Source organism: Diadema antillarum, unplaced genomic scaffold (assembly GCF_040938485.1).
Source record: "Diadema antillarum isolate AM-2024a unplaced genomic scaffold, OU_Dant_1.0 seq00001052_RagTag, whole genome shotgun sequence".
NCBI lineage: Eukaryota > Metazoa > Echinodermata > Echinoidea > Diadematoida > Diadematidae > Diadema > Diadema antillarum.
This window is the reverse complement of record NW_027271882.1, coordinates 150,240-164,378: the sequence shown is the minus strand read 5'-3', so window position 1 is coordinate 164,378 and position 14,139 is coordinate 150,240. Positions and strand designations below refer to the sequence as shown.

The following is a 14,139-nucleotide window of genomic DNA, read 5'->3' as shown; positions in this document are numbered from 1 at the left end:
TTCATGCAAAAAAAAAAAGAATCTTAAGAGATGTACTTAAAAAAAAAAGGAACTACGTAGTCACCATTAAAGTTGTCAATTTTTTTTCCATATAGTATTTCACATTGAACAGGCCTCCCAAGATATTTGATACCTCAGTTTACTTGCCATGTTCAATCATGTGGTATTCCTACTTGCCATTTTTCATTTGACTGTACACTTTGTGAAGAGAGCTTCAAGTGGCGTAAGAACGCGTTGGACAGGCTGCATTTGATATGAAATTGTCTACAGAAGGGAGAACCCCATTCCAAACAATACGAAACAGCTGGCACTGTAAACGTATCATAACATAATCGCCAAACCTCTCTTTCCACTTGTCTTGTTAAATTGTCTCTCCGTCAATCGTGGTGAGGGTTCCACCGCATGAAAGAATTGATCTTCATGGTGTATAAGCCATTAGCTTTGTTTATTGAAAGAGTAAAGGTGTACAGTGTATCTACAGTGTCAAGCAGGCAGAACACTATAACGTGTGATGTTACAGTTGCCCCACCTCGACGGGAGAGCTCGAGAGGGAAAATGATTTACACAGAGGCATCTCCTGTGTTCCTTGGTGTAGCATCCAAGTACAAATATAAACAGGTAACACCATTACACACGGTCACAATCGTGTTCTGGTGTTGGAACCAAAGTGTTAAACACAGGCTAGCACTCAAGTAGAACAAATGATGCATGATGCATTGAATGTGACTTAACAGATGATGAATTGATTGTGATGCTCTTGGAAACTATTTTTAGTATCAGTAAGTTTATAGTACTGTGTTGATCAAGGCTCAACAGATATAAGATTCTATAGATTCCTCACCCTGTTGATGAGTAGGCTCTTTAGTATTTTTTTTTTTTTTTGGGGGGGGGGGGGTTGGGAAAAAAGGCTAGGAAGAAGGTCATGATAGAGCTATGGTAGAACAAATCTGACATAATCCAGGGTAAGATACTGTAAAACCAAACACATTTGTGACATGAAATTTTTCACGAATCGGAATCGGTTGCCTGCCTTATTCACGACACAAAACTTTCGCAAGGTGACACGGGCACTCCATGCATTGTGTAGGCAAACACGTTTGTGAATCTTGGCTCCTCGCAAAATTTATTAAAGTTTCATGCACGCTGAAATTTCAGTTTTTACAGTGCATCCTCTACTCCCTGCTCCCAAGTATATTGCAACAGCGCCCTCTTGTATGGTATACCATTACTGGTGCAGCGTCATTAAGAATATGTCGCGAAACAGAAAACTTGCAGCACTACTCGTCAGGTTGCTGTTCTAGTCATCATACGTACGGAGGTGCTTCCAAGGAGAAAGGCAACGTGCATGGCTGAGGTCATTGGGTCTTGGCGGATGATGGGCTCACTTGTGGTCAGTGTCGGTGGGCTGCAGAGGCCGCTGCACTTCGAAATGCCAAGGTTAATCGTATCAGTTTGCACAGCGCCATCAAAGACGGAACTGAAAAAGTTGTATTGTGATGGGACATGAGCTTTCTTCTGGCAAAGGTTGCACGCGGACTCCCACGTCAGTGTCGCTCACTAAGGACCTTGCGTAGGTGTGTCGGAATAGTTGCAATATCTCTTCAAGGATGAAAATCCCAAGGCAAGGTCCCTCCACCATCGGGATTGAATTTTGTGCAGAAAATTAAATTTGGCAATTTGTATGGGTTCTCAATCACAAATTCTATTTGTCAGAAATCGACACAAAATGCTGTCAGTGGAAGCCATGTAATCCTTGTCATGAAGGCAGTGTTCAGATATCTAAAATAGGAATAATCCTGGATTTTTTTTTTTTGGCAAAATCGAAAAGTTGGAGGGGAAAATGATCTTGTTCTGCCAACTACATCTGCATGATACGTTTTGATAGGAAACAAAGAATAGTGAGGATCCCATAAAAGATTTAATACCGGTGGTGTGTTGGTAACTTGAGGAGATTTGTGTTGATAATCATTTCTTGATTTGTATTTATTATATATCTAATATACATTTAGAAATGATTATCGATATCATTTATTATTACGTCTTCTTGAAAATTAGTGAAGAGAGCACAGAAGGGTTAAATTACACTACCTGGCTTCAGCAGAATATTCTATCCATGGTGTAGCACCAAACAACTATCACATTTTTTTTTTTTTTTTTTTTTTTGGGGGGGGGATATGATAAATTAATGTCGGTAGGCACAATATCAGTACTATTCTTTGTGGTTCGTCATGTGCCATTTGTAGGATCACTGCGTACTCATTTGTTTTGATGTGTGGTGTGTGGCTAAAGGTGGGTTGTCATGTCTGGAATGCATTTTATCATTGATTATTTGATGTGCCCCCTGACATCATGGTGGAGAAGAAATAGTATAACATTTGAAGGGTTGAAGGCATGCAGGGTGTTTTGTGCTCAAGAAATAGGAGGATGCCCGAATGGCAAGATTCCTTTTTTCACCTTGTCTTAGCATCCTCCTCCGTCGATTGCTCCAAATCATTACCACTTGCAGTCAGTACAAGTGTTCAGTATTATTTACGTGTTTGTCCACGTAGTTTGGTCTTGTTTGTCTGCCAGATGAAAATGATGAATTTCAACTAGTGACACGTCTTACCCGACACTTCTGTCGTTACATTGTGAGAATGTGATGCAGGACTAATGATGGTTATGAAACTGCATATTCACAGAAAATTTGACCCGTTATATCTCTTGTGAAAAGGTCTCAAAAAGGGGAAAAAAAGACATTCATGATTATGTACTTGGAGAACAGATGTCTTGCTGATTTCTGCTTATTTTTGTGTGTGAAGCATCACAACAGAAGGTAGTAATGAATGAAAAAGCTGTTTGTTTGTTTTTATATGCTAATGCCAAACAGCTTCTTGAAGCGACCAATAAATCATGACTGCAATGCTGCTTGAAGCCAAATATAAATCAGGTATTTGTCGTTGTTGTTTTCTCCTACTGAAGGACGACGTACTGCTGTATTCCGAGAATGTCTCGAGGTTTTACTGGGCAAAACACTTGACCGTACTTCAGAAAGTTTATCTTATGTGACGTTAACCGAAAATGTTCTGATTAAAAGAAATAAAAAATACGGTTGCCGAAAGATGCAGGGACTGCACGAAGGCCTTTTAAGTACCTTGCGGAAGTGTTCCGAAATATTTTCCCTTTTCTGAATTCAGTTGCAAATATATTTCACATCTGGTTGCTATGGCGTGGGTGGTATTGCTGACTGATTGTAGCCCATAATGCTGAGCAGTGTGTCAGCAGGACTACTCTGTTCCTGAAATATTACTTTTTTCTTTTTCTCCTTTTGCATCGCAACAATTTTGAAGGCCTCGGCTTGTAATTTTTCTTTTTCTTTCATTATTGAAAGGGACATTGTGCTCAATTCCTCTGGTTTCTAGAATTGAAAATAGAATCCTTGGGGTCAGAAACCTTAAAGAGATAAATTTTATCCATTTTAAATGGCAACTCAGTTGCAAAATTTGCCCTCAGCATTGCCGACAAAAGTCATCACCGTATTTGGACATCAATATTGGAAGTCCATTGTTTTAAAACTCATGGATTTTTTTTAGGGTAATGTAATATGAATGTGGGGAATAATTTTCCGTTGTCATATCGGTCAATGGCCGAAAATTGTAAGACTGGTTTATACTTTACCAGTGCTAGCAGCCCCCTTAACTGAGCATACCTACGTGTGTAAAATCTAGTGATGATTGTTAACACTAACAGCTCTGTGGGCATATCCCTCCAAATCTGCCTTTCAGTTACACCAGTGTGTAATATACAGTCATATTCTCCCCTGGTCCAGCTTTTGTTTTCATTATTCTTGTAGATGTCACTTACCCATGTTACTTATACTAATCACGACAATGCTGGTCATTTGAAATGCCTTTGCTGATGGAAAACTCAGTATTACATACTACAGTCATCTAAACATCCAGTTGTTGTTTTTAGTCACTGTCTTTTTTCTTTTTTTTTCCGTGGACGTTTTTGCTTGTGTATAGGCAAACGCACAAAGAATTTTAAAGCAGAGCATTGGCATGAAAGAATACAAAGTTCACACACCATGTGCTCACTTTATTAAAACAGTGATGTATGCTTTCTTTGTGGAAGCCAACTAATCATTGTGAACTTGACAAATTTCCAGTCTGGAACCTCTAGAGTGCAAACTACAATGGCTGTGAGTTGAGATGTGATATTTGATTGGATGAACTACTTTATTTGTATTTCGCCACATGGTATGTACACTAGGGGCTTCCTCCAATGACTACAGTTGTACTAACTTTGCAATTTCTGCTGGATATGTAGTAGTGGGAATACCTGCAGTTGTACAAGTGATAGTAAACTGTTTAAGATTAAGTTCAAGGTCATAGTTACTACTCTCATAGTATAAAATTAAGTGACATGGAAATTTTGGGCCCTCCCACCCCCAACAATTTATTATTTTGTCCCCTTTTTTTGAAATCTGTTTTCATATATTTATTCTTTTTTTAATGAAAAATGGTTTTCCAAGTTGTAGGTGGTGGAGCCGGGTTTTTGCATGGAGAAGATGTCTGGTATTGTTGATTGTGAGTTTGAATTGTGCTGTTGCAAATGGTAACGTATAATATTGAGATACAATTCATGATATGGAAGGTCTGTACATGTATATTTGTGGTTTACAGGGAAAAGAGTTTGTTCTTTTTAAATTAATTTCTAGCTTTTCAAAGTAGATAATGGTAAGGTGTATTTCTTTAATGCTATTTCTGTTGCTCCTTGCACCACAAACACATTCATACTGGAAAAGAACCCACTGTTATTCAAATGTGATGTTTTCTTTTTTCCATCAAAAGTCTGATGTTCACTCTGAATGCAAGCAGTGAACATTGATTTTTTTTTCTTTACTTAATAATTAATATCAATTGATTGTACAGTATTTTCATAAATCCAGATACAATTTAAGAGGCAACACCACCCACAGTTAGTTGTCAGTGGATGTGACTGCTGGAGAAAAGTCTTTTAGGATGGTAAGGGGGAAATAGGTTTTACCACTTTGAGAAAAGTTAAATACTTGTTTGATGATGAGATTACTTCAGCTTCCCACTTCCTAACACAAAGAAGCATTCTGCATTTATTATACATGTAGCTTCACCTAGAATTTATTAGCGCTTTAAAAGTAATATTATGTATGTTCACGGGGAATCACAATGCCTGTATTCACTATATTTATTTGTTTTATAACAGATGCTATTAATTGTATTTTTATAGATCAAGACATGATTTAAGAGGCGACACCACCACACATTCGTTAGACGAGTGTAAATCTTTTAGGATGATGTGAGGGAGACGGGGGAATGAGTATTACCTGCTTTGAGAAAAGTGAGCTACGTGTTGAGATGATCACCTCCAAATTCCCAATTCCCAACACACAATAGCATCCTGTGTTCACTAGAGATTCACATAAAATTCATCAGCACTGTAAAAGTAATTTTTTGTATGCGTTCAGGGGAAATCACAATGCCTGTATTCACTATATTTATTTGTTTTATAACAGATGTATTATAACTTGATTGTACGGATATTTATTGTTCTTCATGCTTCTATAGAGTAAAATGAGTTTCAAGTTTGTTTTATCCTAGTGCTAATTTTCATTTGAGCCAAAGATGGACAAAATATTTTTTTCTCTCTCTCTCATTTTTTTTTTGTCATATGAAATGTGTAATTGAAATGATTTGTTATGATATGAATGAAATATTTTATTCACTCAATTTCCAACACATTTTAGTCATTGTCCAATTCACTTTTTTGGTTTGATCAGGTTTCAAATCACCCAGATGTACATTTGTTTTGTGTGTGTGTGTGTGTGTGTGTGTTTGTCCACCTTTGTTGTGTAAAGAAGGTCTGCTATGTGTGTATATTATGTTATTGGAGCAAAGGAAGCTGCACCAAATCGGAGGCCAACACGAATTTGTAATTGGGATTTTTTTTTTTTGAAAGAGAGACAAGTTGCATTCTTTCCGTTGTCCTCCCAAAGCACAGGGAACTGCTCTGTGCGATCTCTTGTCCTTTGCAGTGTGGCTTGCACCAAGTCACCAGATTGAATGAGACTGTACAGTACAGAATGTGTACAAAAATAAAAACAATGGCTATTGAAAACTAAAACCTTTTGATGAGATTGTGTCATTGATTTTCGTGTGTCCTTCTGCTAGTCAACCTTGGACATTCACCGAGACGTGATGTCTGACACGAGGAACCCTCGTTTTAACCGATGCACATCACAAGTTTGATACTCATGAATCATTCAGCCCATGAACTTGACAATGAGCAAACAAGGCCCACGAGATCGACACATAAAGCCCCATGTTGAAACGTAAAACTCGTGGGCTGTTTTTACCCAGTGTCAGAACTCCTGGACTTTATTTGCCCATAGTGTCAAACTCATGGGCAGACTGACTCGTGGGCTGTATGACTTGTGGGTGTCGGTCTCATGGGACGACCCAGTTACAATAAGGTCGCCGGGAATAGTGAATGGCATGTTACAAAAATCAATGTCAAAACAGTGGACATTCTTTTAAAATTTTGTTGCAATCTACAAGTTGTAATTGGTATTGCAAATGATGTAAAAACAAAAACAGATAAACCAAGTACAGTGTATATCATTATGATTTACTGTAATAGCAGGCAGCAGTCTTCTTTCAGGATGACCGTAGATTGCCAAAAGACAAAGGAGGAAACATCTAACATCCAAACCCCAACCAATCAATTTTCCCCATGAAAGCACTGCAGCCTTGCCTGCCTGTCCTGCATCAGACTCATCGGTCACCAACTAGCCTGCAACAGACATGGAATCCCCCCCCCCCATTAATCTTCATTCCCAAAGCCACACACACACACACAGACAGCATTTACCCAGAAGCTCTTCACATGCTATGCTATTACATCCCATCCTAACAGACGAAGACACTAGAAACGTATTTTACATGTACACAAAGCATTCAGATATTTATTTCATTGAGTCAGTTGACAATATTATTTTTTGAGTACACATCGTAAACAACTCCGCTGTACAGGGAAACTCCGATATAACAAGGTTGCTGGGCCCACTGATTTTACCTCGTTATGACCGATACCTCTTTGTGTGTTGTTGAAAGTTTGCGTGGTGGGGAAGAGGGTTTGTGGTAAGACCATACAATGTATGTATGTAGTCTTTGAAAGGGCTGTTGTTGGGCAAAAGAAGACCTGAGAATAGAGAGAGTAAAGGAGTGTGAAGGGACATCGGGAGAGTGTAAGGAAGTTAAATACAGTAGTGACAGTTGAAGGGTAGCTTTGAAAACGTACACCATGTATAAAAAAAAAATAATAATAAAATCAGCTGAGCACTAACAGAAAGTCAGGACTACCCAATTCACCTTGTTAAAAGTGGTACAGCGGACTTCCATTATAAAAAACTCCTTCAGGATTTCTTTCGTTATAACAAAATTTCATTATAACCCAACAAATCAACAATAAAAGACATTGTAGAACAAATAATGTTGCGGCCTAAATTTTTATTTTGTTTTAACCGTGTTCGTTATAACAGGGGTACACTGTACATGTACCTTGTTGTAAGCAAGCTCGTTATAACAGTGTCCCTGCATTACAAAAATCAGTAATCAAAATCTGTGACTGAAACACTACTACAAAATGACACCTACAGTAAAACCTCTTCAAAGACCATTCAAGGGTCATAGGAGAGACGACCTTACAGGGATGGGTGCTCTGTGTGGATAAATGGTCACTCACACAGATTTGGCTGTTTGAAAAAAGAAAAAGAAGATTAAAGGGGAAATCCAGTCCAAATATAGGTTAATCTGACAAAAAAGAGTAAAATCTATCAAGTTCAATGGTAACACTTTGACTGAATCAGATGAAAATTAAGAAGTTATGACATATTGAAGTTTTATTAATTTCTGCAAAACAGTTCTTGTACCAGGTAGAGTGGATATGAATATGCAAAATGAGTGAGCTAACCATGTCATAACCTCACAATTTTCCATTGATTGTGTTCAATGTTTCTGTCACTGAAGTCTGAAACATGATGTTATTCCTGGTTGAATAACTTCAGAATAGTGATCATTAAGACATACCAGGATTTAAGCCTAGGGCATAATTGCGTTGGAATGGAAAAATATTTTACTCTTTCTTATCAGACTAACTAATATTTGGACTGGATTTCCCCTTTAAATTATGTTTTTTTACAGTTTCCTATGGTCCACTCCGTCGCAAAGCCATGTGCTTTGAGGTGTATACCTCACATGCACATGTGAAGGAAACTCGTTACAAAGGAAGTGGCTCTATGAGGCACTGCTTGGCCTGTGACATTTACAACCATTCAACATTTTCATTTTCTTAAAAAATCCCCATCCCACACTTCCCCTCCACCCCAGTCAACATTTTTACCCGTTCCACCACCAGATCTACCTTATTTGACTTTAAATCCAGATTGATGGACTCGCAAATGATCGTAAAATGTGATGCCGTCACAGTGACGCAGCATATAGAGGCACAAACCAGGGGCATGCAGCCCAGCATGCTTTTGTAGTTTTATGTCATCCAGTCCAGTGCACTGGGACTAAAAGATGAAATACAGGGAGGATGGTGACAGGTGTACAGAGCTTCCCTGTGTGTCAATTTGCTAGGAAAAGTGTGGTGTCCTCAGTCCAATTTAAAAATACACAGAATTGCATCAGTTAAGGGGATGGTATAGTATTGGTGGAGATGAGGATTGAGCTTGTAAGTTTCTGAAAGATACTTTAAGAAATTACTCATGAAATATTAGAGCATACTATTCTACAAGGTATTCAAAGCTTATTCGATAAGAATCAGTTTTGAAATGGCTGACATATCAAAACAAAGTAAAACAAAGGTGGGTCCCACCTTTCATTCGAATCACTTGGTTTTTGATATCTCGGTCATTCCAATCATCAAATAAACTTTGAATTCTTCTTGGAATTACGTGCTCTTTCACATTTCATAAGTAGGTTTCTCATCTCATCTAAAATAGTTAGAAACCTAGAGTCGGGTCTCAAATGAAATTATGCCATCCCTTTAGATTGATACAAATACTAACGAACTCACAAAAAACAACAACAACAACATCTTTCGAAAAAAAAAAGTCATAAATTATATATTTTGACAATGTCTGGTGGGTCAGTGGACCACTTTCACTGTTGGGACTCCAGACATGGGCTGTCTCTTTGGGGGCATCGCTCCCCGACCCCTTGCCGGCATACTGGATGGAGGGGCTGTGCCGTGGGTAGTGACGGGATAACGGGCAGCTGTAGCATGACCAAGAGTTTGCTGCGTGAAGAGAGAGAACATATAAGACACATGGGGGTTCAGGAAAATGTGTTACACCACTCGACATTAAAAAATGTTCACCATTTGAAGAGAAAACATAAAGAGACCTTTTCCTTCCTTCCTTTCTTCCAATCCTCCCCCAACTTTATTGCTGCTCCTCTATTCTATTTTATATAACACCTATTTAGAACGTAGCTATCCGATTGGTCGATTGCCCATCACGTGACATTTCGTGAAAAGTTCCATTGCACACTGGCTGTCAGCCGTGCAATTTTGTTTGAGCAAAAAGTTCCATTGCATGGCTCTGATGTCATTTTTGTAAACAACTTCGTTTCGCATACGTACGTACACGGTGACTGCGACTGTGAGGCTACTCATTCGTCTTTCATGGAAATGGTTGCCATTTCTGTGCTAAATTCAAGAATCCGTGGGTACCAAATCTGTTGATGTTCGAGGTGTTGTATAAAATAGTGTATGGTCTTTACTCGTGCAATGGAACAAGATTTTGCACTTTGTGAAGAATGAGCAGCACTATTCAACTCGGCTTCGCCTCGTTGAATAGAGCGCCTCTATCTTTCACCTCATGCGAAATCTTGTACCACCGCAATCATGACCATTCACTATTTGTATACTATTCCATTCCATTCCAATCCAGTCTTTTCTATTTTATTCTATAGTTTCATCCTCGCAGACTGCTTTCTTGAGGTGTGCTTTTTGTGGATGCTAGGTTAGGTGAATTTATCAACATCCCACATGACTATAATACCCCTACTCACCATCTGATCTACTCAATTTTGCAGCAACTATGATTTCAACTGCTCAGATTTCATACCAAGGAACTCCAGCGTTCTCTCTGAGCTTATTACTTCATGCAGAAGGAACAAAAGTAACCCAACGATCATTTCAGAGCACATTTCTCGCATCTTTGGCCTGCAAAATCCACCTCTAGAGTGTACCAAGATGGAGTCGAAGTGGCCCCTTCCACTCCCATGCAAAGCATACGGCATTATGAGATGAGCTAAACGACACAACAGGATTCACCTTGGAGATATGGCTGCATCAACATGACAGGGCTTCGATGCACTCTTCCAAGCGTAATCAGACTCTCTTACAATGTATGTTTTCTTCATCCAAGGACACCTATGCCATCACTGACTTTTGTAGACAAAGAGTAGAGGGTCCATAAACAAAGACAAGAACAAGTGCGGCATCCTCCCTTCCTGTCACAATCAGCAGCCATACCAATATTCAATCAAGACAGCCAGTCTCAGAAGACGTAAGCATGTTTTAAAGGAAGATTCATCCTTTTGGCTAGAGTTCTCTCCTGTAGCATGCATCTACAGATTTGTATATATTTCCGGCGACGTACATGACCATCACATAGCAATGACTGGTTGAGTAATCTCTTGGTCCTACAGATACAGTAGAACCTCAATATAACAAGGTTGGATATAGTCAAGATATCTGATATAATGAGTTGTCTTTTTTTTTTCTGGTTCCATTCCTTTTATATTCTTTTATTTTTATCCCTGATATAACAAAATACTCTGAGTCAATGAAGAAATTTCAGTGGGCCTAAGCAGCTCATTATAACAAGATTCTCCTGTTGTGTTTCGTTCAGTGTTGTTTGGTTCTCTTTGTCTTCTCATAAAAGTCCAAAATATGATCTATCTGTGCAAAGAAAAAAGTCTTCAACAGTGTGCCAGAACATTCAAATCCTGATGCACTTTCAGCAGAGATGTGAAACCGCCTTCCTTCATTTTTAAATGTGTATGTATCAAATGAGGAGTAATAATAAAGGACACCAGCATATTATTAAACAAGACCACACTGGAAAGGTCTACTCATTCCCAGGAGATCGTATTGAGAAGTCACTATCTTCCTCCTTCCCCTCTTCCTCCTCCATCTCATCATCAGCATCCTCCCTCTCCTTCTCTTCCTCCACCTCTCATTCCCCTCTCTTACTCATTCCATCTTCCCAATTCTCCTCTTCCTCCTTCACATCACGCTCCTCCCTCTCCTTCTCCTACTCCACCCCTCCTCCCTCTCCTCCTCCTCCTACCCCTCTCCTTCCTCTGTATCCCTTTAATACCTGTGTGATGGGGTGGTGCCTCTCTACCACCACAGATGCCATAGGGGGGTTTAGGCCAACCCCTCCCAAGCTGCCACTGGGCTGCAGGTCACTCCGCCCCGTCACTCTGGCCGTGACGGTTTTGGAAGATTGTGATGTCTTTGAGGGTTGTGTGGTCTTGGCACTTGTCTGTGCAGAAGTCAAAACACCAGACAATGTCAAATGAGAACTATTGCAAAGTGGCATTGAATACGATTTCACAATAGGAACTAAAAGTAGCAAAGTGATACAGTATACTCTACATTTGAACATTTCTTGCAGTGTGATCATTTGATATCAAGAAACCTTACTCGAAGTACCTTTAACAGTAGAATCATCTTCCACATCAATTCACTGAAAAAAAATAGCATATTTCATAATCTATCCTCTTTTTGCTGATGAAAAAAGCACTGCTGTATGTCAGCTGGGGATTCTATTGAGTCAATTAACTGTCTTAATCATCCATTCTCTGGAGATGTACTTGTATTTCTGAGTTACACAACAGTCACTTTATTTGCATTGTGATGCCTTAATTTCGCTCTGAGACCACAGACGTTGTTACTTCACTGTGATTAGACATGCTCTTTAGCTGTCTTGATATGACCTCATCAGCAGTGTAAGATCAATTTGTTCTGCGGATTGTGGTGAATCTAATCATGGCATGACCACTAGCCTAGTCACATGTGGGTGCTTACTTTAATATCATGTCATCATATACGAGCAGAAATTGCAGATGTAAATGACTTTCAAGCGTATGGCACAATGTGCGTGATTGATGTCATAATGCTGACTACTGCTAGTCACCTGGGGCGAGCCATGAGGGGTCAGCATCAATCGCCAATTTTTGGTTTGTAAAAGAAATGACTGAAAAAGCTGCATATTATGGAACAATCGTTTCTCTACACTGCATACCCAAGATAACCTACATTTCACAGGCAAGTGTTAATTGCAGCAATGCATACGCCCAACACAACAGAATGAAGTAATCACCACTCTTTTAGTCGCCACACTCCCACTGCGATGCGTCTGGGTCACGGTTGACGGTGTGCTGGCGTGCTGACTGGTGACCACCCGAGGGGCAGGCATGTGTCCGTTTTCTGTGGTGAGCTGCATGGCGGGAGACATGGACAATGGGACAGGTCGAGAGGGAGCCTGGGCAGGGATGGGTGCCCGGGCTGGCATGGGTCCAACTCCGGGCGGAGGGGCATCAGGACCAGCTCCGTTTCCTTGGAAACAGGAAGGGTACATATCAATTGATTTATATATAAAATATATCTATATATTTGCCTACTGTGTCTAACATACACATTCTAATACAGTCCACCTTTGACTAAATCTATGACTTTGTGCAGGGGAGTTTTAGACTTGCATGTCTGCATTATGACTGGGTAAAACCTGTTTCAGTTGGAGTGCAAACAAATTTCTCCACTGCCTCTCACGTGTTGCCCCTTTTACTGTTACAAAAATGTAAATTCATCACTAAACCAAGTAAACTCAGGGATTCTGATTTTCTTTTCTTTTTTTTTTTGGGGGGGGGCAGTGAATTTGTTTCCATGCTTCACAATATTCACTAAAGTTGATTGGGTTGGTACTCCATTGGGCCTGAAAAATGGGCATGTTTTACATCAACAAAGTAAAATTTGGAGTTTGACTACTGAGGTCTTCTGTGAAGGATCACAATTTTGTCATCATCAGTCTCAAGTTTGCTGTGAATCTCCTCTCTCAATATATGATCATATCCAGAGAATATGGTGATAAATGTGGTGCAAAGTCCCTTAATATACATAAAACATCTGAAGTGAACTTTACATCATGCAGAAAGTTGTTTGCATGGCTGAACAAAATTTGTATGACCTAAAAAAATATGGCACAAGTTTGTCATGTGGTTTGAAGATTTTCCCCATCAGCACCGACAAAAAAACAACAAACTAGGACAAGCTGAACAAGGCTGCACAAAGGTCTGATCTTAAAATACCTTCGCCTTCGTGAAACATGGCCATGGCCTCCATGTTGAGGGCGCACACTCCCCGCATGAAGGCCTTCTTCATCGACTCCTCGTACTGGTCCCGCTCGGCGTGCAGCTTGGTGACCTCTGACCTCGCGGCCTCCAGGGCTTCGTTCAACTGGCGGGCCAAGGAAAATAATTCGCAGGAGATCAAACAACGCACAAGATGGTTGTGTGGCCATTTATCAAGTACAGGGAAAGGAAGTACCTTTGGAGATACTGTCTCAGTATTATCCATCAATACTATTGCAAGACCTACTTCGCAATTCTTCAACAAAATAAGAGTGAGCTGGCATATGATTCTAACTTGTTTTTGTAACAACGCACAAGATGGTTGTGTGGCCATTTATCAAGTACAGGGAAAGGAAATACTTTTCAAGTTCATGTCTCAGTTTTATCCATCAATACTACTGCAAGACCTACTTCGCAATTCTTCAACAAAATAAGAGTGAACTGGCATATGATTCTAACTTGTTTTTGTTTTTGTATATTTACGGTAGAATCAGTATATTACATGAACACCAAGGATGCATTAATCTTTGAGCATTAAAGCAGAAGGGACTTTCATTATAAACTTTCCGTAGATTTTAAAAACTACTTATGTTGTTCTTTTTTCATTCTCTGTTTTTATATTCTTGGTCAAACATATGGGTGCGACACACATAATTAGCACCCACCCCTTTTCAAAATCAAAAAAGCAAAATTT

At 39.5% G+C, this 14,139-nt stretch overlaps 1 protein-coding gene across 1 annotated transcript in view; it reads right to left on the bottom strand.

Annotated features, from left to right (window-relative positions):
• Nucleotides 1-9,168: 9,168 nt before the first annotated feature.
• LOC139743163 (centrosomal protein POC5-like) overlaps nucleotides 9,169-14,139 on the bottom strand; it is a 29,183-nt gene continuing 24,212 nt past the window's right edge. The window contains exons 7-10 of the mRNA XM_071653672.1: nucleotides 13,404-13,551; nucleotides 12,419-12,654; nucleotides 11,411-11,578; nucleotides 9,169-9,318 (exon numbers count right to left, since the gene is read on the bottom strand). Of these exons, the coding sequence (XP_071509773.1) occupies nucleotides 9,169-9,318; nucleotides 11,411-11,578; nucleotides 12,419-12,654; nucleotides 13,404-13,551 (702 nt within the window). The remainder of the gene's footprint in view (nucleotides 9,319-11,410; nucleotides 11,579-12,418; nucleotides 12,655-13,403; nucleotides 13,552-14,139) is intronic.